The following is a 24,898-nucleotide window of genomic DNA, read 5'->3' as shown; positions in this document are numbered from 1 at the left end:
AGTAGACAACACTCATGTTGTACATTGTAACCTGATCTTCTATAAAACTATTACCTGACGTGTTAGAGACACGAGTATATGAGAGCTCAGACATGAACGCTTTTAAACTCTGAGACTGCTCAGATCTGGATCCAAATTCTGCATTTGATCCCTACAAAGAATTGAACTGAATACAAAATATTACCAAGCTGCCAAAGTGTTTAAACAGAAACAAACTCTATGGTTCAGGCTCATCTCTAAGTTTTTACATGAAACTGTAGAAAATCATGTTCCTGTATCTATTCTGCCCAAAATAAATTTTACAGTGAACTTTTAATGACAGTAGAACCAGCCTTTTATAAACCAGGGGAAGTTTATGACTGGTTGATTAATTAATTAGTTTAGCACAAATTGCATCAGCAGAATCCAATGGGTTTTCAGCTTCAAATATACTTACTGGTACACTTCACTATTTATAAAAACATGCCAGGTTCCTAAAATAATGTTGGCCAACTTGCTGCTCTTAGGCATTCTCCATCTCTCTTCTGCTGTTAAAATTAACGCTTGATATTCTGTAGCCTTTCAGGACTGTTAAACTTACAGCTTTGCTAGTTTTACTTGGAAGTTCTTCATGATCTTGTATTTCAGGCCTTTACCCCTTCTCTTCACAATTTCAACTTCATGGATTAAGGAGTGGATGGAGATCAGATTCAAACTAGTCAGTGCTATTGCTGAATAGGTTGGAGGGATCATTGTTGAGCAATGTGAGACACTCCTACACTTTATCCCCAGAGAACTGAATAAACTTTCTGTGGAGCAATCCCAGCCACTGCTCATATCAATGCCAGGAAATGAACAATCTATGTTAGCTTTTGACTTTTGAAAACAATGAGCCTGATGCAATGCCTGCTGAAGTTAATAGGAGTCTTGCTTTTCCTTTGTTTTCAAAGGGCAATAATTGAACCCATGATAAAGAGCTTATAATGCTTTGTTTCAGTGATTAATAATAAAAAAGAAAGTTAAATGCAGGTGTAGCTATGAGTGCAAACGGCTGAGCCATGTGACCAGAGCAGATTTTGGTTTTATTAAAAAAACCCTTCTTATTTATAAAAAGTTAAAAATCCTATTACATTTATTTTTTCTAGTTACTGATGTGATTTTTTGGTGTTATTACTCAATATAACTTTCATAATTCAATAATATTGTAGATAATTGCCTTTTGCAGAAACTTGTCTTCATGATTCTCCTGTTACACTTCTGAAGAACAATTTACAAAGGCTATGGAGGTTGTTGATTAGATTATTCATTTAGCTACTGGTTGTATTAATTTTCCTGGTACTCTCTCTTGTACTTATATGCTCTCCATCATGGCAGTATGTCACTTCCTTTTTAGGTATTCTGTTTTCACTCCCACCTTCTTGTCCATCTAATTTAATTTGCAAATCTGAGTGAATGGGGATTTTTCATAATCTGTGTATGCACTGTGCCTAGCGCAATGGGGTTATGATCATACTTAAATTCAAGGCACAGCCATAATCCAAAACAACAACCACCACTACCTCACAAACACCCTTTGCGCACATAATACACCATGAATTAGATTGGGAAAGTAAGGCTGGCATAGGTGGGCACATGCTCCCCTGAGATTGGCCTTCATTGGCCAGGGAGTGAGAGGCAATGGCCAGTGTCCCCCCTGAGAATATGGGAGCTCTGAGAGAAGTGCCAGTGGCACTTCCAGGTTTGCCACCAGCACTTCTGATTTGCAATCGGCCACTGGGGGACTCCCCCACCACGGTCAGTGATCAGCTGCTGATGCCCGCCCAGGATCTGGAGGCACCAGTTGCCCATGAAGGCTTTTCATAGATTGTTAGGGGCTGGAAAGGACCTTGTAGATCATCGGGTCTAGTCCCCCTGCACTAGGCAGGAAAAGACAACTGGGGTCAAATGACCCCAGCGAAGTGACTTTCCAGTCTCCTTTTGTAGATTTCCAGGGTAGGTGACTGCACTACCACTGGAGGGAGTTTATTCCACAGTCTGGACACCCTGACCATGAAGGAGTTTTTCCTAAAATTGAGCCTGAAGTGACCTTTCAGGACTTTGTATCCATTGCTCCTGGTCTTCCCCAAGGGTGCCCCAGTGAACAGCTGTTCACCGAGTTCTTGATGTACTCACCTTATGTAGTGATAAGCCACTACCAAGTCCCCTCTCAGCCTTCTCTTCTGTATGCTGAAGAGGCCCAGGTCCCTCAGCCTCTCCTCATAAGGCTTGTCTTGCAAGTCCCTGATCATATGGGTTTCTCTTCTCTGGAGGCTCTCAAGTTTTTCCATGTCCTTGTTGAAGTGCAGTGCCCAGAACTGGATGCAGTACTTCAGCTGCGGTCTCACTTGTGCATAGTACAGTGGGAGTATCACTTCCTTAGTTTTGCATGAGATGCAATGGTTAATGCATGCCAGTGTGTTGTTTGCCCTGCTGGCCACAGCATTGTAATGCTGGTTCATGTTTATGCAATGGTCGATCACTACCCCTAGGTCCCTTTCAGCCATGGTGCAAGTCAAATTGTCGCCACCGAGCCTGTAGGTATGTTGGGGATTGTTTGCCCTCAGATGAAGCACCTTACACTTCTGAGTGTTGAACTTAATCTGGTTCCAGTCCATCCAACTCTCCAGCCTGTCCAGGTCTGTCTGTATGCAACCTATCTTCATGCAACCTATCTTCTGGGATGACCACACTCCCCCATAACTTGGTGTCATCTGCAAACTTGGCCAGTGAGCTTTTTACCCTTACATCTAATCATTAATAAAAGTATTGAAAAGCACCAGTCCAAGCATGGACCCCTGAGGGACACCACTGGCCACTTCTCACCAGGACAACACAAATCCATTCACGAGAACTCTCTGGGTCTTACCATGCAGCCAGTTTTCCACCCACTGAACTGTTGAGCAGTTAAGTGCACAATCTTCCAATTTTTCCACAAGGATAGCATGGGATACTAGATCAAAAGCCTTTTGCAAGTCTAGGTATATAATGTCGACCTTCTCTCCCATGTCCAGGTGTCGAGAGACCTGTTCATAGAAGAAGATGAGATTGGTCAGATGAGACCTACCTGTGATGAAGCCATTCTGGCTGTCATTCAGAACTTTAGCCTCAACTAGTGTATCGCACATCGATTCTTTAATGAGTTTTTCCAGGATTTTCCCTGGGATGGAGGTTAGGCTGACTGGCCTATAGTTGCCCAGGTCTTCCATCTTCCCCTTCTTGAAGATGGGCACAATGTTGACCCTCTTCCAAACCTCAGAGATCTCCTCTGTGTGCCACAATATCTGAAAGAGTTTTGCCAGGGATCTGCAATGACCTCAGCCAGCTCCATCAGCCCTTTTGCGTGAAGTCTATCTGGTCCTGATGACTTATGTCTAGATTTTCTAGCTGGTTTTGCACCAGCTCAGCATCCACAGTGGGAAGGCTATCATTCCCACCATTGGTTAGAAGGGACCTCATGAGGTCATCTGGTCCAGATCGCTGCTCAAGGCAGGATCATCCCTAATTAGACCATCCTATCCAAGTGTCCCTCTAACCTACTCTTGAAAATTCCTAGGATGGAGATTCCACAATTTCTCTAGGTAGCCTATTCCAACGCTTGACCACTCTCATGGTCAGACTGTTTGTTCCTCCTAGTCTCCAACCTAAATTTTCCCTTCTGAAACTTGAGATCGTTGCTCCTAGTCCTGTCCCTATGACCAAAGAGAAAAGTCCATCTCCATTCTCTTTATAACTGCCCTTCAGGTATTTGAAGACTGTTATTAAATCCCCCCTCAGTCTTCTCTTTCCCAGACTAAATAAACCTAGTTCTTTCAGCCTTTCCTCATAGGTCTTGCTTCTATAATAATTTTTGTTGCTCTGCACTGGACTCTTATTGAGCATTTTTACACATGCTTTGCGGGTGGACACTTTAATTAGAGTGACTCCAGGAGCCACTCTAACGAAAACACCCTCAGCATCTCGTGTACCAGTGTCCCCATGCTTCAAAATGGTGGTGAGAACACTTTAAAGCTAACTGAGCTAGCTTTAGTTCAAATAAAGCACCCTGCCCCCATTTTGAAGTGTGGGGATGCTGATACATCAGACATGGTAATTAGTATGTTCTAGCAGACTTGATTAATCAAGTCTGCTCCAACGCACTGTAATTGCAGTGTGTAGGAGCAGCCTCTCCACATGTGTACAGGTACCCATTACTCTTATTTGTAAAAGAAGAAACTGAGGCAGAGAGAAAGAGAAAAGACTTGCTCAAGGTCACAGACCCACATTTCCTGAGGCCCAGTCCAGCCACTTAACCAGAAAACCATAATCCATCAATTATATGTAACCCACACAAAATGTACCAGACATTTTTTTACTGCAAAGGGTGTTTTCTAGTTTTCATGTTGCTAAGTATTTTCTTTTAGTTTAAATATTTTTTTTTATTGTTTGTTTGTGTGTGTGTCTGATTGTACAGCATGTATTATAATCTTGCTTTCTGTATTTGAGATCTGGTCTGCTCTCCTCTTGCTTGGTAATTTTAAGGAGAAACTACACTAGGCAGATACCTGAGACAGAAAAGACCCTTTTGTTCAGGCCTTTAGAAACCCTCCTGTGTTTACTGTAAATAAGACACCTGGCTTCCTGTTATGTAAGCAGGGGGAATTAGACCCCTGGCCTAATTGGCTAACTGGGCAATGTTCTTTTTTTTAATTAATTTGTGAAAAGAGTAAAACTGAAAGCCTGGAAAATCCTGATTGGAAAAGCTTGGGTGAAGTCACATCAGGTATACAGAAACTTTTCAACTGGGACTCAGGGCTCTTTCTCCTGGGGCTGCAAAGCTGAATTGGGAGACAGAGAAACTACTCCCCATGCAGGGGAGGATGAGGGGGAGGGGATCTCTCCCCCACCCCCTCCTTCACTGGAGAAGAAAGCTGAAGCTATGTAAAGGGAAAGCTTCAGGTACAAGGCGAGAAAGCTGGTCTCAAGGTTTCAGACCTCTATTCCCTCCCTCTTCTTTCCCCTATTTTTCCCTGGGTTTTGAGCTGGATGATACCATGGGGGTATTAATCCCTGGAGCACACTGATCAGGGTTGGAGCCTGGCAGTTCTGCTGGCAGATTTAGGCCAGGATTAAAAGCCTGGCACGTTTGTTGCTGTTGCAACTTCTTTTTGTTTCAGCCTAGCTGTGTGGCTGAATTCCAGCTGTATGTTTTGCTGGCTACTTTTGGCTAGAAATTTTGGCCAGTCTTAAGGCCTCAAGTGGGATAATACCGTAGGGGTATTAGTTCCTGGAGCATGCTAACAAGGGTAGGAGCGTGGCAGTTTTGTTAGCAGATTTCTGCAGGGTGGTACCTGGCATGGTTTAAGCCAGGGTGAGGAGCCTGGCTGTCTTTTGTTGACTAGTTCAGGCCCAGCACAGAATGGCTTGGCTTTCTTTTGTTGTACAGTCCAGGAGTCTGGGCATAATTGGTCTGACTCTGTATTGTTGTTTGGCCCAGGCCTCACTGCAGGCTGGGCCTGACCCTTGGTTGAGTTCTCTTGCAGTTTTCTGTCCCAGCAGAGCTGGGGATTGAGACTAGGAATTTTGGTGGTGTGGTATGCTGACTAAAGCCACAAGTCACCCCTCACAGCCGCCATATGGAAGTAGAGATCAGCTTCCCAGGAAGCAACAAGGGGCCCCTTGCAACACAGAAGGACCTATGCTCTCTAGCAACTCCCTGGGGCACAACAAGCCCAAGGAGCAGTTCATAGCACTCTCCTGTGTGGACCCCCATCACCAGCCCATTGCTGAAGGGCAGGTATAGGGCTGCAGACCCCCGGAACTACCCTTTGGGGGAGACCCAAGTCCCAGATTGCCTGGGTATGGGTGAACCTTCCCCAAGATAATGCAACCTATAGACTATGCCTTGTAGTTGATAGTGTTTTAAATCACATTTGGTATTTTCCTTTGTTTTCCTTGCTTTTGTTTCCTGTAATAAATCTCTCCTTTGTATTTACACTGCCTGTAAGGAGGGGGGTTTGTTTATGTGGGACACCCCAGCCAAATTCACTGTTCCCAGATTTCTGGGTGGGGGCTTGAGCCAAAGTAAAAATTCATTGGGTACCCCAAAATTTGAACTCAGCCCTTGTTGCTGCCAACCAGTGCCTAGCAGAACGGTTACACATACATCACTGCTTGGGATATAGACTTACATTAATTGACTAAATTCTTTCTTTGTAATGGGACAGACTGATTGTAAAAAATAAGGGTTAATGTTCATGAACACTGCCAGATGGCTGTACAGGGCAATACCATTGTTGTTGTTATAAAGAGTTCAGTGATCAACTTTTTCTGCATTAATAGGGGACAAAACAAAGAGTAATAGTCTTAACATACAAGACAGGAGAGTAAAGTTGGACATCTGGAAGAACTATGAAGGTGGTTCAGCACTGACATGGATTACCTAGAGGGATTGTGGAATCTCCAACCATTAAATGCTGATTAGACAGACATTTGTCTGGGATAGTTTAGACAAGGAAGATTCTGTGATTCCTGCTTTGAGCATGGGTGTTGGCCTAGTTGACTTTTTAAGTCCCATCTTTTTCCTCAAGGGAAACATAGCAGTGAAAGTGCAAGGCTGCTTCTACTGTTATAGCTGTTCACTGGGACAGACTGCACTACAAGGATCAGAGAGCCCTTTGACCTGGCTGAGTCTTAACTTTCTGGTTGGCCTGTCAACTAAGCTACCAATGTGGTTGTTTGTGTCATGCATACCTACCCATTTGGAGTGGGATTGTGATTTCTGTACATTTCATACAAAAACTGCCAAACATCTTTGTTCCAGGCTATAATCAGGTTGAGTGACTATTATGTCATTACCTTTTCTCTCATTTATACAGTAAGAATTCTGAAGGCTGACATTAATGGACTAGGACAGAGGTTGACCACCTATGGCTCATGGGTTGAAACCAAAGGGACTAGATCTGGCCCACAGCAGCACAGGAGCTTGGCAGCATGCAGCTTGCTTTGGCACATTTGGGCTTGAGCCAAAGTAAAAATTAATTGGGTACCCCATAATTTGAACTCAGCCCTTGTTGCTGCCAACCAGTGCCCAGCAGAAGGGTTACACATACATCACTGCTTGGGATATAGACTTACATTAATTGACTAAATTCTTTCATCCAGGACTAAATTCATTGACTAAATATCCATTGACTAAATTCTTCATCCAGGACAGTGTTACCAAACCCCTCAGTAGCACCTGGTCCTGAACGCTCTTGAACCTCCTAAAAATCTGGCATTTATCTTCCTGGCTGAATTTGCCCCTCTTCACTGCCATTTGGGATGGGAATCTGTGGCACTCAGTCACAAAGAGGTTACTGCATTGGGGATGGGCAGCTTGTGGTGGTAGCTAGCTCACAGCAGCTGTCCCACAATTTGTAAAAGGTCACTTTCCCCTGGACTAGAAAATTAATGTTTTGTCTTCACACATCTTCATATGATGCATGGAAAACGATGTTTTGAAGACAGACCTCCACAAAGAATGTAAATGTGTATAATCTAACAAAAAAAGTGTTACATTTCTACTAATATTTTTTTTTAAGTAAGAGCTGTGTATTTCTCTTAGCTGTTAATACCTGTGATCACTATAAATCCCAAGTAATAAGAGGCCATGCAGTTACATTTTCTTCCTGTAGGGTGGGAAATGCACAATAGCAACTTGTTACATTTCAGAGACACATTTTGACCCTAAACACACTGCAAATATGTCCATTTCCATTATGAGAGACCCCAACAAATCTACATTAATCTCTGGACCCTTAAGACATACAAGCTTCAACATTTAAAGATGTGCCTAATTTGCTTCCCATGACATGTTCTGAATTCAGCTACCCCTTCATTGTTTTTGGTTACATGTGAACCGCAAGCTTACTGCCTTCATTTTTCAGTCATGTTGACTCCTGGGATGACATGACTGGTTGGGGAAATAAAATTTCAGAAGGTAACATCTTTAGCCACAAGTGCAGTACTTCTTAAGGAAACACCTCAGGGTTGCAACTCCACTGTTCTCTCCTCTTGGAAAACAGAAAGCAACTCTTTCCTTAGCTCATAATGCCTCACCTGAGTTGACTGGAATAGTCACTGCAGAACAAAGTGACTACTGACTCGTGAGGGACTGAACATGCTATCTCCAGAGAGATGTCTACATGTCACATGGCAGAGCTGTGCAGAGATACCTGAGGTGTCTCATAACAGAAGCAGTATAGCCATGATAACATAGTGCTCTGCCTGAGCTAATTAGAACTCTCTTGGGTATCCCTGCACAGTTATCTTTTGGAGACAGTCTGGGACTGCATTGTGCCAAGCACACATTCCCAACCCTGATGGCTGAGATGAGATTCTTTGCACAAAATAATAATGCCTCAAATGATAAAGGGAAAATGGTGGTGGTTTGAGCAGGAAAGTGGTCCCAATTTGCTTTTTTAAATTAGCAATTGGGGTGTTATCTATTCTAATTTTCCTAGAAGGCTCATTGGACACCTATGAAATGACTAGGTTTATTATTATCAAAACATCAAGGAAATGAACTGTGCTTAAACTATGAAAGCATGTGAGTTTTTGTCACGACTGTTTAAAATACTGTGGGCTGATCTGCACATAGTTTTTGCACTGATTTAGCTAAGTTGGTTTTGGGCTGCACCCATTTAATTAAATCTGTGCAAAAACCCATGTAATTCCATCCTAATTAACTCAGACTTCTGATCAACAGTTACATAAAAGAATCCTTTTTTTTAAGAGATTCAGACCCTTATTCATGTAAGTGTCTGAGAAAGTTCCCACTGAAGACTTCCAGTAAAGGGAAGACCAGAAACTATGCTTTACATTTCCAAGTTAAAATAAGCTGGTCAGAAAAAGTCAAAACTGAACGAAAATAATGTTAGGCCTTCTTTCTGTATCAGAAACTAGCAATAAAGACAGCAAGCATAATTCTTTTGCCATTGTAAGTTACCTTTAAGAGAGAGAAGGCAGGCTCCTTGACAGTATCACATGAGTCCCTGGAGGCATTTCCAACACTTCATTTTAGTCATCTGGAACAATTTATCAATACACTCTCTCTCTCTCTCTTTTTCTCTCTCTCTCTCAAAAGTTTTCACAGAACTTAACTCAGTATTACTCACTCTGAAAATCAGTAAGGAGTGGTCTGACTGATGCTTCAGATGCTATATCCTCCTGCCATACACTATGAGGCATGGAAATCATCAGGCCTCTGAGCAAACTTGGCCACTATCCCTCCTTTCAGAAGGTCTTCAAGTGAGCATATTCATACTAAAAGTGGAACCTGTGGGAATGAAGAAGGCCATAAATTAGCTATGGGAATGTTAGCCTCTGAATGCACCAGAAACAGATTTAAAATTAAAATGAAGGAAATCATTAGAAGTCAACAAATCATGGCTTCTGTTGCACATCTGTTTAAATGAGGAAAGGAATAAAGCATCCTTCTCTCTTGCAATCTTATGCAGTGAGCTGCCAGAAATGCTACTCTGACTCTCTCTGAAAATAAGAACAGTGAAGGGAGTCTTAACATATACAGCTGCCTCTCTTCTTTCAAAGCTGACTACTGCATTGCACAAGTACCCTCGTAAACCTCTCTTCAGTGTGACAGAGCTTCCAAAGTTAAAGTTTTTGTACAGTTAAGATATATTATTACATTTGCTAACTGATTAATGTTAATGCTACAGTGCTGTAGAGGAGAGCAATTAGACTTCCCTGGTGAGTGGCATTTTGATTCTTCTAGGACAGGGCTTTCCAACTTGTAAGTGGTTGGGAACAGACTGCCCCATTGGCCCAGGCTCTCACACAGCTCCTGGGCCATGCAATGCTCCACTGACCTGTTTCCTGAGGTGGGGGCAGGCAATAAAAGCCTGAGAGAGGGCTGGAGGAGAAGATGGGAGACTCCAGCTGTTGTTGCAGTCGGAGTAATAGGTGGTGTGGCTGGGCAGGAGCTCAGGGGCCAGAAATTAATCCATCACGGGTCACATGTGGCCCAAGGACTGCCCGTTGGACATCCCTGTTCTAGGATACAGGTTTCTCTCACTTTATGTGGGGTCTGTATGTGCGAATTTGCTCTTATGCAATGACCCTTTTTATACCAAAAAACCATTATATGAGCAGTAAATTCACTCTTATGCAATCAGTGTGGTGGAAGCCTGCAGCCAGCTGCTTTGTGCAGCGCATTGTGGGAGTGGCACACACCAAAATATAGTCTCCTGTGTGGATCTGTGCTCCTTGCTTGTTGTTTGCGATATGTGTTTCTGTAGTTGCCATCCCCATTATGGTAGTGCTCTGTGCTTGTGTGTACTCTCTGCTGTTGACGAGTACCAAAATTGTCTTGTAAAAGTGGTAGAAATGGGCCTGAGGGTCAGTACAGTTCAGGTCTTGGAACATATCTCTGTTTGTTAGATCATAAAGTGGGTTCCCTTTATGCAAATTTGAGTTATGCATCATTTTCCAGGAACGCATGTACAGCATAAAGCAAGGGAAACCTGTATAGGCTATCGAAGGGAAGGAGTATTAGGTGCTGCAGAGTCACAAGGTAAATAAAATGATGTCTGGACCCTTCTACGATGAAAAATGTCTTCTTGTTCTGTATTTGCTCAACACCTAATACAACAGGGATCTGAGCCAGGACTGGATTATCTAGACACCACTACAGTTCAAATAGTTATTACTGTTATTACTGCTACTGCAACTAAATTTAATTCACATGACACAATTTCTACTTAGATAACATGGCATTTTTTAGAATAAGTGTAGAATTCTTCCCAGTAGTTCTCTTTCTTATTAATTTTTACTGTCATCACTTTCATGCAGGACTTCATTAACTCCATTTCTCCCAATTTTACAATTAAAAAACCAAAACAAAACAAAAAACCCTGTATTTTCTTCTCTAACTACAAAGGAATTGTATGAATGTAGAATCTGGCTTCTGTTCTCATCATTTTATTTGTATTTGTTTCTGCTTTGTCATAGTTCGCATATGGAATTCTGCGCAGTTTTCAGGTCCCGGGGGTTTCCTCGTCTGACCCTGTTTGATGTCAAGGTGACTACATGCTCGCCTCAAATTAGAGATGTAGAACTAAAACTTTTACACTAATTTCTTTTGTTTAATGAACAGTATCCAAATGCAAAGTACTACAGGAACTTCAGTCACTTGTAAGCAACAAGCATAAAAGTTTTGTGCTGACCACTGAAAACTTTTACACACACCTACTCTGCCCTTGCGGTGGAAGGAAGTGGTCTATTTACAGAAATAGGCACCTTCTTTAGCCTCAGACATTATTTCCTGGGCTGCAGGACAGTAGGGCTGACAGAGGCTTTGGTAAGCTTCAGTAGGCAACTTTAGCAATATGCACAATCACTACAATGAATGTTACAAGATTATTTACTCTTACACTGTATCAGCTGAATATGGGACTTGCAATGATTCATCTTGACTACAGAAACATATGATTCTCATCTGTGAGACCCCTGCTTCCTGCACAAGCACACTGCACCTGCTTTTCCACAAAACTGTGAATACAATATGTATGTATATCTGACAAGCAAATTGTAATTGTATGACTTACATTCATCACTTAACTAAAGTATGCTTCTGGCTGAAAGGTTTATTACTTAGCTTTCAAAAATGCATTCCAAATCATCCTTCTAAAAGGCAGGGACTATCTGCTATAGATGTGTTAGCATTAATCATTCATATGGGCCACTACAGAAAGGTTAAGTGTCTTTGTAAAGAGACAATTCATTAGCCTTCCCCACACTACAGAAATATGGCATTCTCAGTAGCATTTGCCCCCCTCCTGGCTATAGTAACACATCATGCAGACAGGCACAAAAATGTTCCTAACTGTCCAATGGGGTTCTGATTAAATTATCTCTGGGTAAGGTTAATCACCTGATGTTCTCTGCCATCCGTGCAACACTGACAATTCTGCCAACACAGTGTCAAGTGTGTAAATTCCTCCCATAGCTATCCCCAAGAGGTCTGGGGTTCACTGCTTACAAGGTCCATCTGGCTGGCAGTAGTCATGCTTGCCAGAAGCCAGTAAAAGTAGCACCGCGTGTGCCACGGAATCCATTTTTACAGCAATCAGTATTGGCAGCAGCAGTTCATTTCAGTTGGCTTCAATAACCAGCATGTGAGCAATGGTGACCATCTGGGGAGCTGAGTAAATCCAGACCCAGCTGAGGTAGGTCACATGGAACAGGCTGGAGTATGACTAGGGGGCTGAGTCACTAGCTGTAATGGGCACTGTTGCATTTGTGTAATAAAGCAGATTCTGAGGGTGGGGAAGTCTGTGTGTAAACACAGTCATATGGTACATTTAATAACAATTCACTACAATTCACTCATCCATGAACTCCCTCCCAGCTGTATTAAGGAAGGGTACTTGGTACTCAAAAACTTGTCTAGATCCTTCCCAACTATAAAGTTGGTCCAATAAAAGATATCACCCACAAAAATCCTTGTCTCTCACATTTTTCCTGGACCCTGAGGACTACAATAAATACAACACTACCATGATTAATCTTCCCATTTTTGACCAGGTCTGAGAAATAGTATACGCATCTTTAGAAAAGGAAATGCATAATACCATCAAAAGGTTAATCTCACCACCCAAGCACATAAAGGCATTCCATGACAGCATAGTATTGCTGATAATAATTATCCCTTCATCAATATGGCCACAGCTCTACACTCCATAAAACCTCTCACCTGATAAATTAAGAAAATATAGATCATATATAATGCATATAGATCATATAACTAAAATAGATCATATATAATGCATAAAGAGAAATCTACCACTAACAAGGCAAAAATGACTCATAAAAGGAAATGTTTTAATTCAATAACATATACATGAACCGTGCCCTCTTCTGCACTACCACTACTTTGAAAGTGGGCATACATTATTTGTAACATCAGCCTTCTTCTAACTGTGAGTCCCATTTTGACACCAGCACTGCCCCTCAGCACAGAGGGAACAGATGTTCAAGGCACTGAAGGCCTCCTTCCCACTTAAGGAGATATTAGCGGCAAAGTCTGGGTACACATGCTTTTAATTGTTCATCTGTACACTTACCCCAATTCTAGAACTCAGGTGGCCACAACCAGCATGAGGGCAACCTCTTTTCTCAGGAAGCTCAGGATAACACCAATGCCTACTTTCCAAATAGCAAGTCTGTCTCAAGAACTGTCTTCACTAAGGGACCCAAGCAGAGAATAAGCTTTCCTGCTGTTCGCATGCCTTCTCCTCCTCAAAACCTTCCATAACAAAGCAAACAAAAGCACAGCACTATCTTCCCTAGACTGAATATTTGCTCATACACATATATTTTTGTAATCCACTAATGACTATTGATTAGTACTCCTTTATTTTAGTCTACGCTTGTGTTTGTGTGGGGGGAGTAGTAGAGCACAGAATCAGCCACTGGAGATTGTCAATAGCTGCTGCAAAGCCTATGAAAATCGGCTGCTGGAACTCCTCAGTCACATGCCTCTGCATCACACACAAACCTCCACAACAACAGCACCTAACACTATACTTTCTAGCCCAGAGGCGGGCAATTGAAATGAAGGCCAGCGGTTAGTTTGGGCATGCTGTACCACTCATTCACTCCCACCAGATCAGTTCTGTTGTGTCGACAGACCCATAGGCCATGTCCCCATGAGTAGGAACATGCATTGTGTGGTGCCTTGAAGGCACCGCAAAATGCACCCAGCACACATGAAGAGCCAAAATTTGATATCGGGAAAGCCTGTTATCTAAAAAAAAATGCAACAAAAAAAAAAAGTGGGGCAGCGAATGTGGCTGCACTGTGCGCCACCGGAAACCAGAGCCTGGCCAGCCAGAGCCATACTCCGGCTGCCAGCCAGGCTCCATGCACCTGGATATCTGCTGCTGCAGCCCCAGTAAGCCCCCAGGGCCTCTCCCTACCCCACCCGGTGCTATTTGCCGCATGCTACAGTGCATGTGAAGGGGTGTTCCCTGGGGATCAGTAGCAGTGGCACAGTTTTGTGTTGTGGCTATTTGTCCCCAAAGAAATGCATGTGTGCATTTGTGGGGATGTGACCATAATAGAGAGCAAGTGTCATTCATGCTTAGCAGTAGAATAACCTATTTCATATAAAGCAACATTTCAGTCAGAGGTCTGAAAACACAAAACAAAGTATACAATATGAATGACCATAAATGGCGGTGCTGGCCCCTACATTCATGCATTTAATCATCTGCCCAAGTACTCTTAGCTTTTGTCCTATGATTTTTGTACCGAAACAACCCTACAGAGCAATAAATACAGATACTGAAAAGAGGAGATTGTAGTAGATGAAAAAAATAACTTACAAATACTGTACTTGGAGACAAAAATATATATAAAAACTAATGTACAAAATACATAACAAGAAAAAATAAATTAATTATTAGCATCAGCACCAGGAATTTACAATTAAGGAAATGTTTGGATTTTACTAACTTAGTGTGTTTTATTACACAAATTTTCCTACATTCTCCTATTTTTTCAGCTTTTGTTTTTTCCCTTTAAGTTAAATAACCTTAATATAACTTTTCCTTCTGCAGCAGGTTGTGTAACTCAGTATTTTGTTGTCACAGAGTTCAAGCAGAGACATTTGACTGATACCAAAAGAGATTTAAATTGTCCCTACTCATTTTAACAGAGTATTAACTTTCCCAAGTGAATGCACTTAAATGTTGACTCTGCTAAAGTTGTTCCAAATAATGAGATAAAATACTGTGTGTTAATATAGGAAAGTTAAGTATGAAAAACAGTATATTGCTAACTGCTAAATAACATAAAACTAAGTTTGAGCATGGAGCTTGTGGGGGGAGAAAGAGAACATACTGCCTGAGCAAAATAACACTATCTCTTTTCACTCAGAACTGATATATGGACACTTAACTTTCAATGCTTATAGTGCCAGAAAGTCCTATTGAAGCTGCTAAGGAGAGGAAAGGTTTTAATGATCCACTATTTGTACTGAGAAAAATATATTTTCTCTTGCAGGTATTAATAATTCTGTACGCAAAGTCCAAAAGGACTGAATAGTCTCATAAGGCAATGACTGCTCTAGCATATTGCAGGATCAGACACCATTGCACCTGCTAGTTGTCATCATGCACTAGACAAACATCCATCTAATTTTAGACATTTGCCCCATCCAAATTTTCACAGCCCAAGATGAGAGAGAGAGAGAGAGAGAGAGAAAAGAATTGTGGTGTGCTGGAAAAGGGGTAGAGAATAAGAGACTTTGAGAGAGGGGAGCATGAAGAAGCTGAGATAAGAAGGACTTTTCAGAGAAAGAGCAAGTGTGGGAACAGGAATTATGATTCTTTGAAAAAGACTGGAAGATAAAGGCTGAAAGAATATGATAAAACACAGCCCTGAACTAAAGAAGATGAACTTCTCTGTTAAACAATGGAAATATGTTCTTCTGACTTCTTATCGAAGGAAGAAATTGTCTCTTCCATATAGCTGCTACAGTATGACGTATAATAGAATTTTATGACTGAGACCCGCTGTAAGTTTCTAAGAGGTAGATTTGATTACCTATGCTCATGCTATGTCCATTGACTTCAGTGGGACTAATCAGAGTTACTATTTAATGAGTGCAACCACATGCATGCTTTACTGTGGAGTAGACTAATTTTCTGTGCGCCAAAGTGTCACCATTTACACATGTGCCAGTATTAAGCTGGTGTAGACTAATTTACTGTGCTGTAGGTTAGTCCCATCAGACACAAGTACTATCCAATGGCAGAGTAAATAAGTACAATTAAACACATGTGTAGATGGGGATGTGGGCATAAATTGCGCCTGGTCAGCTGAGCCAGCAGGGTGTCAGACTCCTGCCTACTGCCAAGCCGCATGGCTCAGCAGCTTCAGGAGCCTTGTGGCCTGGGCAGCTCCTTCAGCACCTGATGCCATGACCCAGAACCCTGGGCTGCCTCATGGAGGCTCCCGCCAGCCTGGGCCTATTCCCTGGGCCCCGTGTCCTACCACTGTGGGTACCTGCCACCCAACGCCACCGCCTACAGCCCAGGTCTGACCTGCTGAGGCCCCTGCCAGCTGCCACCATGTTGGGTCCCTCACCTACTGACACACAGGGACAGGGACCCAACTGAGCCATGAGGAGACAGCAGACCTCATAGCCATCCAAAGGGATGTTGAAGTCCACAGCAGTTTGGCCAGGCAACAAGAGCCAACATCCATGCTTATGTGGATGTGGCCTGGCGAATATTGGAATGGAGACAAAACGGTTCAGTCAGCAGTGCTAGTCAAGGCCAAGGCCCTGAGGGTGCTGTGGGTCTGTGTCTGAGACCACAAGCAGTGGTCTGGGGCTGTCCACAGATCCTTGCCACTGCTCGGGGGAGGCTGAGAAACGTCCATCATGTCAGTGGTGACACATAGGGGGTGCACGGGAGTGCATGTGCACCCCCTGACCAGCCATGCTCACCACTTAGGCAATGGGCAAAGGGGGCAGGCAAGAGTGCCGGTGCTCCCAGAAGCATTGGCTAGGGAGTGGAGCGCCGCTGTGCTCCCAGAAGCGGTTGCAGCCACTCCCAGAAGCAGCTGTGGTGATCGGCCGTAGCACCCATGTATTGTGTGCTAGGCAGAGACTCTCAAGACAACATCCTGGAGGGCTGTGCCAGCAGCCTGCAAACTGCTCAGGGCCAGAGAAGTATGTGGCCAGATAACAAACAGTGGGCAACCTTTTAAAGCACAGGGCTGGTGCCTTGACAGCAGTGGCCAGCTGTGTGATTAATGCACATGAACAAACTCCAGAGCTTACTGCTCGATATGTTTTGCTCCTGGATGTGCCATTTGAATGTGCACCCAAAAGCAAAAAAACCTCCAAATCATAGTGCTCCACTGTTTATTTGTGTGCAGCACATGGAGCCCAGTTGGAACAGCCTGGACTGGCAGGGGGCCCAGGGCTCAGTCTATCAGCCTAGGGCTGCTCCAGTGGGGCTCCATGTGCTACAAAGTGGCTGGCTGAGGCATGAGGGTACTTCAGCATGGGGCGAGCCAGCAGGCAACCCTTGTGCTGAAGCACCGTCATGCTCCAGCCAGCCAGGTCACAGGACATGGAGCCCCATCAAAGCAGCTGGCCTAGAACTGCTCCAGCAGGGCTCTGGGTGCTGTGGAGGGGCTCCACAGCATATGAAGCCCTGCTGGAGGGGCTCTGCAGCATGTGGAGCCCTGTCAGAGCAGCCGTGGGCTGGCTGCTGTGACGGGGATCCACATGCTGCAGAATGGCTGGCTGGGGCATGAAGGTGCTTCAGTGTTGGGGCTGCCTGCCCGCTAGCCCCACACTGAAGCACCCTGTGCCCCAGCCAGTCAGGACAGTGTCTGACTGCACACAAAAAATGGATGTTTACTGCACAGTTAATCAACTATGCAGTAAACATTTTGTGTAGACGTCCTTGGGCTCAATTTGCTTCTGTCACTGGGTGCATGTATAGATGCTGTGCCCAGATTAGTTTACTTCAGTACTATTTATGCCAGAGTAAATTCAGTCACATTAATTGCACATGTAGACATGCCCAATGTGAGTAAAAGTGGCAAAACCAGCTCCTAACTTAGCAGGTAAGGTCTCAATCCTGCAAACCATTACTTCAAAGAGTTGACCAATGGGATTAATAAGTTTTTCAGGAGCAGGTGCTTCACAAACAAAGTAAAGCTGGAAAGTTGGCTATTGTATCACAAAACATATTGGTAGTTTTACTGTTGGGTATTTTGTATAAGTAATGAAGTATTTTTAAGGTAAGAAGCATTTTCTAATATCATCATAGTCTTTTTGCAGAACCCTGATGACCCATCATAGAATCCCAGGGTTTCTTGGAATACAGTTTGAAAACCACTGAATTAAAGTGCTGAAGGTGTTTGCAGATACATCAGATAAGGGAACTAATGTAATACTATGTGACTGACATAATCTTAGTGCAGATAGAAAATACTCAGACAACTGCTTGCATACCAACCACAAGACATCTGCCTAAATATGCATTAGTTGCTTTGGAACAATGGAAACAACCAAGAAGATCACAGTCCATTCTCAGACAATCCTCAAGCAGAAAAAGAGACTGAATTTCTCATAAATTGGCAGTAGGTGCCAGTACAACCTATTTGGGTAGCAGAGAAAAAAATGCTCGTAATACTACTGAACATATGTATTTTAAGACAAAAAGAGTTAAAGAACAAGGGAGTTAGCAACAGTTGTCAGAGTACTATCTTCAGTAACACTACTTGCAACAAATTGTTGTGGCATTTATAGTAACAAAGTGTAAGCATAGCATGACCTTTATTCATGAGCCAAGAGCAGAGTAGTTGAGGACAGCTGAGTATAACTCAATTATCTGAGGATTAACAGCAGAATACTCAGATGATGAAAGGTTGCTTGTTTCAAATGAAGACATCTTAATTTCAGTAATTTTAATTTTAGTCTTTGTTCCTAATTTTTCCCCCCAATTCTTATTTTTAATGACAAGCTGAAAGGCAAACACTTTCACGTCACATAATGAAATTTCCATCAAAAGAAGCATTAAAGCAATTTTGTCAAAGATCATTTTTGGTTTTACATGGGATCCCCTTACATTAATCATCTCTGGCAAACTGCATCAACAATGTAAAGACTATGGAAATGCCCATGAACTGTAAGTGTATGTTAAAATCCTTGTTGATTTGGCCTCCACTATAGCAGCTTCCTTCTCTCTGGCTTTCTTTGCTGGACCTTGCATTTAGTTCCATGAGAAACCACTTATGCACTCTCTTCCACCTTATCCTGCAACCCCATCATCAGAGAATTGGCAATTCTAGGATCACCACTGATTTTTGGCAAAGACACAGCAATGTGAAACAGGTGTAACAGATTGGAGAATCAACCCAAGATTTATTTAGCAAAATCTTCAGCGCTATTGTAGCTTCTTAGTGTGGTAGATCTCTGAGATAGTTTAGAACAGTGGTTCTCAACCTTTCTTGTACCAGGACACATTTATAAACGTTGATAGCCAGTCTTGACCCAGTGCCCCTCCCTCCTGACATGCCACCCCCCACCCACAGCCCCGCAGTGTGTGGGGCAGGAGGTGGTTGTGTGGGGGGTAAGGGAAGCCCCAAACAGCCCCTCACAGGCTGGAACACTGTCAGCCTGCAAGGGAAAATCACAGTTTCCCATGTTTTTCTCCTTTAAAGGAGAACCCATTTTTAGTTTGTTGATCCATTTTTAAAGTTTGTTCGTGACCCTTTTCTATATTTTTGCAACCTACTTTTGAGTCATGGTCTATGGGTTGAGAAATGCTGGTCTAGAAGATAGTCACCTATATAGGGCCATCCACTGTTGTTAAGACTGGGAGAGCCACATGAATAGGGTGGCAATAGAGGTGGGAGGGGGTTGATTTCCCCCTCAAACCACCTTAATGATGCAACCTAAATAAAGTTTGCATCCCCTGTACAAAAAATATCCCATTAAATGCAGGGTCAGGCCCTTTCCTTCAATAATGCAACTTGAGTGTCAGCCAGAAACTTCTTACTCCTTTTGTCTTTGGATATGTATTTTCACTTGCAATTAGATGTTAAAAGCAATAGCAGGAGGCAACAGAAACCATGTTGTCAAGCTGTGTTTGGATTTACTGAAGAGAAATATTAATAAGTTTATACAAAAAATAGGAGAAAAATTGCCATCTATGACAATACCATGTCCAATATCTTGGACTGAGAACAGGGAAACTTTATGAGAGCCTTCAACTTTAATTTAAACTAAATACAGCTTTCAAAAAGGACTTGGAAAAGTTAGAGAAGATTCAGAGGTGAATGACATAAGCCTTGGAAGGCAAGTCATATGAGGAGACATTGAAGGAGTTAGTCATGTTCAGCTTGTGGAAAAAGAGATAAAGAGGGGACATGATAGCAGCCTTCAAATATTTGAAGGGATGCCATAAAGAAGAGGGGAAACACCTTTTCTCTGTTGCTGCAGAGAATAGGACACAGACCAGTGGCTTGACATTGCAAAATAGGTTTAGATTGTATTTCATGAAACACTTCTCCACTATTAGAGCAGTGAGGCAGGCAGTGGAATAGGCTGCCTAGGGAAGTTTTGGAATTGCCATCAATGGAGGTGTTCAGGAAGAGGTTGGGTAAGCATTGGTCAGGGATAAGCTAAGGTTGGCCATGCCTATATTCTGTCATAGGTATTTGCTATGCTTCTGGGTTTTGCTGGTTGCCACATGGGGCCAGGAAGGAATTGTTTCTCTCTTCCTGCTGCCACATGTGTCAGAGTGGGTTTCCTGCTTCTTCAGAAACACTGGGTGTTGGCTGCAGCCAAGCCTGGGGATTTTGACTTCGGTGTGTCAATGCTTCTGCTGGGACTTAAACCCAGAAATTCTTGACAAGAGTGGCTTACCCCTCTGCTCAGGGCCAGACTGATTGCCATATTGGGATCAGGAAGGAATTTTACCCCATGATCATATGGGTAAATACAAGGGGGAGGGGGGGAGTTGCCTTCCTCTGTAGTGGGGGACATGGACCTCTTCCTGGAATCTCTCAAGCATATTTCAACCTTTGCAGCAGCAGAACAATGGTCACTGTGGTCTCCCCACTTTACCTGTGGAAGGTAGGGTGTCATGTCTTGTGGTTGTGTCAGGGTTGAACATGTCATTTTGTTAAGTGATACAATGGATTTGCATTGGATGGTTTGGATAGGGATGATCCTGTCTCATGAAGGGGGTTGGACTAGATAACCTCTGGAGGTTCCTTCTAGTCCTACTTTTCCATGATAAAACACTCATGCCCACTCACTCTCAGTTTTCCCTGAGGCCTGAAACTTGTCCATTGAACACAATCTAGAAACAACAACTAGTAAAACTTGAACTTCAGTAAGAGATAAGGAACAAATCCATTTGTTTCATGAAGACTCAGCTTTTCCTTCCTTCATCCCTCAGCTCAGATGCTTTCTGTTAGGAATTATCCTTCTTTGTGTTAACCCTAAAAGAGTATGGCTTTTCCTCAAAGATAATAGAGTATGGTTTTCCTTCTTTGTCTAGGAACAGAACAGGCCTGGAATCTGCCTAGAATTTTTTTTTGGACTATAACAAACTCTTTAGCCTAGGTGATAGGCTGAGATCATGGAAACAATTTGATTGCTTCCTCAAATTAAAGACCACATCTTGCTTTCCTTTTCAATGGAGTTTGGCTCAAACAAGAATCCTGAAATGGAAGACTTACTAACTCAGACAGTGTCTGAAATTTGAAAATGCTTCTGGCTGCATATTACCCAAATAGCCTCTATTTTTAGAATGTATTGAATGCAACCAGATACCATATGGGTGAACACAGAAATGGCCAGATAGTTCTCTTAGCTTCATTTAAGATGCCTATCATTATGATATATAAGGGTTGCTCCTAAAAAAAAAGAACCATGTAGGTAGACTCCTGAAGACTCAAAAGTCCAAGTGAAGTCACAAAATGACATAATTAGAGATGAGCTGGTGATTCAGTGAGAATAATTTTCCCAAACAGTTAGCCTTTGTCTATTCACAGAACATCTGCAAGCAGATTTTATTTTCAGTCATTCATTTATTTGTAATCACTTGATGATTTATTTCTTTTGTGAGAAGGTTTTTTTTCAGATTAATGATGAACGGCTTGCCAAGAGCATCTGATACTTGTTATTTGAAATGGAAGCTGTGTTGTGACTGGTCACATGACATTGCCTATGTTTTTGAGGAAATGAATGTGTATCTCCTATAATTAAGCACAGGAGCTCATAAATCAGTTTAATTTCTCATGGTAACAAATTAGTGAGAGGTTTAGATAAGGTGGAAGTAGAGCTGGTGGACAGGTTTCTTTTTAAAAGGAAAATGTATTTTTCATCAAAAGATCCATAGTAAACATCCAGTTTTTGGAAAAAAATATGCTAGATATTAAAAAAACTAAGAGGAAAAAATCCACCCCCACCTCCCCAAAAAATAAAAATCAAGGAGTTTCTGATTTTTGATTTCTAATGAAAGCTCCCCTTCCAAAAAAATCATAAAAAACTAATTTCAGGCAAGTTCTTCTTACAGGCTTGGCTCATGGTGTCTTTTCTAGGCTTCAACAAGCTTTACTGGCTGGAAGCTGAGTTTGCATTAATATTATCTTCTTACATTCACACAAAGTATCGCTTATGGAATAGAATAGATTTAAGCCCCTTTGAGCAGTTATAGTCCACTTGTTCAAATTCCTGAAAAATCTACTTTTAAAACACATTCTTATCTAACTATTAAGACCCAGTCACAAAAGAGCAGCAAAAAGGAGGAGACCCACCCTCCCCATCCCCTACCATTTGCCTTAACTGTTTTTTCAGAAACTTGAGCAGGGTAGAAGGGAATCATACGTTGGCATTTAAGTGCACTTATGTGCCTAATAGGTGGAAGAGAACCCAGCCCTAATTGTTCTTGTGCAATTCTAATATGAATGGCGTGGTCTGATTTTTTGTTTTGTTTACTCATTGCTGAGAATTAAGCAAGAAGCTGACTGCAGCTCTATCTACTGCTGACATCCTTTCCAGTGATGCTAATATATGAGGGAAGAATGGCAGACCTTAAGGGCTTCTATATACTGCATCTGTGAGCAAACTGGCATTGTATCCGAGGTGACAACAACTGCTTTGACGCCAATGGTGAGGACTTTCAGTTTTGCTCAAGGAACAAACAGAGCACTCCCATGCTGTGCTGACTCATCTGGACTTAACAGCAAACATACTGGAAAGTGTGTTATAAGGTCTAAATCAGGTTAAGTTAGATGAAAGATCTGTGGCTGTGTGCAAGGCTGTGAAACTAGGCATATGGTGACAGACACCATATGTGCTTGTTCTGTGTTGGTTTCAAGGCAGTTTATGAGCCAGTGAGGGATGTGACAATGATGATTAAAAGCAGAAATAGAAATAGGTTAATCATAGATCGTGAAGGCATAAGACAGTGTGTGCAACCAACACTTTCAACATCTGCTCAATGTCAACATAGTTACCAGTGGAAATGCACTAGAGTGCCCATTGTTGCTTGAGAGGAGCTGCCAACCATACTTGGGGTCAATACCATGGTGGCACATTTGACAACAGGAAGGGAACTAGATTCATGCTGAAATCTAAAGGTAGCTGAAAGCTTTGAACTGAGTAATTGCACCAACTTTCTGGATGTAAAAGGTTGTCTCCTTGTCAGCACCGGTACAACAATGCCAAGGTAATGCCAACCAATTCCAGACTCATGAATGACCAGAAGTTTAAATCTGTCTAACTGGGGCCATAGGGATTGTCTTACATGACTCCTAAATGTAGTACTTGTCATAAGCTATAAGACCAAAGGAGAGAAGTCCAACTGCCATAATTGTAAGGTTTCTTCTTCTGGACACAGCTGGCAAGATCCTCTCTTATAATCTCCTCAATTGACTGCTCTTGCATTCTGTAGAAAGGAAGCTCTTGGCATCACATTGTGAATTCCATATAATGGTTTATTCAATTTTTGCTGTTTGGCAACTCCAGTGTAGAGCACAGAAAAGAACATCAACCTCTATGTGGCTTTTATCAACTTGATGAAATTATGGGATCTGGTGAACTGACCTAGATTCAAAAACCCTGCTGAAAGGCTTATCCATTCAAGAAAGTTTCTTGGAGGCTTGGCCCAGCGTCACAACAGTCTATGTGGCAGGGAAATGTCAGCAGTGTCCTATCAAATTCCTTCTCTGTGACAACTGATGTCAAATAAATATGCAGCATGGAGTCAATCTTATTCACTATTCTATGATGTGCTGTTGAACATGGAAATTTGCAACCTCAATTTGGGCATTGGACCTTTGCTAGTGAACTGAATGCAGCTTATAGAAACTCTCCAGATTGCCAACTTCAAACACAGTAGACTAACAGCCAACACAGGAACTTTTATATTTGATGACTATGTGCTGGTGGCCTACCCCAAATACTGGCAGACAATTTCACTGCCTCTGCAACCAGCTTTGGACTAACCATAAGTCTAAGGAAAACTGAGGTTGTGTCAACCAGCCCCTGGAAAAAAGTAGATCACTCCTACATCCATTGGCAGATTTGAACTCCTAGTTGTTCATGAGTTCACTTATCTTCAGATTGCTTTGAATGACTGTACCAGCACTGACAAGCAGATAGTCTTTCACATACTTAAAGCTAGCATGATCTTTGGCAGGCTTACAAAGCAAATATGCAGTTAGTGTAGGATCAAAGTCTCCATCAAATTAAAAGTGTACAATGATATTGTGCTTGTCACACAGCTGTACAGACATGAGACTTGGAAATTCTTCTACTAATGAATGTACACTCTTCTCAACATCCACCAGCAGCACCTTCATGCTCTACTCCAAGTGAGATGGTACAACAAGAGGGCCAATGACAAACAGTGCTACCTATGTGTCCATTGAGTCATTAACCGTGACAATCCAGCTGTAATGGAACAGACACATGGCTCAGATGGACAATATACAAATGCTCAAGCAGCTCATGGTTGCTCAAAAAAAGTGCTTTCAAGGATCCCTTGAGGGTTATCCTATAATGGGGGCCACCAGCATGCCCAGAGGAAGTGATTGAATCACTCCAGCACTAGAGCCATCCACTCATACTTAGTCACAAGCTGCACTTTGGTCATCCATTAAGTGAAACAGAATTGTACCCTTAGTACTTTTGAAAATCCTTCTCAAAGGGTGCTTCTACATGTCACAGTACAGTGACATTACTATGTTACTATATTGGTCTTCCATCAGCCCAGTGGGATCACCCTGTCCGACAAGATGCAGGATCACCAAGGGAAGGACGAACATGTGCCCATCATTAACATCATCTTTGAGGAAA

General features: G+C 42.5%; 1 protein-coding gene across 4 annotated transcripts in view; it reads left to right on the top strand.

Annotated features, from left to right (window-relative positions):
- LOC102561330 (enoyl-CoA delta isomerase 2) overlaps positions 1–24,898 on the top strand; it is a 173,609-nt gene that overhangs the window by 17,936 nt on the left and 130,775 nt on the right. For all 4 annotated transcript variants that reach the window (XM_019490480.2, XM_059724352.1, XM_059724353.1 and 1 more), the window contains one exon: positions 11,005–11,074. In XM_019490480.2, coding sequence (XP_019346025.1) covers positions 11,005–11,074 — 70 coding nt within the window. The remainder of the gene's footprint in view (positions 1–11,004; positions 11,075–24,898) is intronic.

This window comes from Alligator mississippiensis, chromosome 3, assembly GCF_030867095.1.
Source record: "Alligator mississippiensis isolate rAllMis1 chromosome 3, rAllMis1, whole genome shotgun sequence".
Taxonomy (NCBI): Eukaryota; Metazoa; Chordata; order Crocodylia; family Alligatoridae; genus Alligator; species Alligator mississippiensis.
Note: the sequence above shows the minus strand (reverse complement) of the source record. Positions and strands in the feature narration are given on the sequence as shown.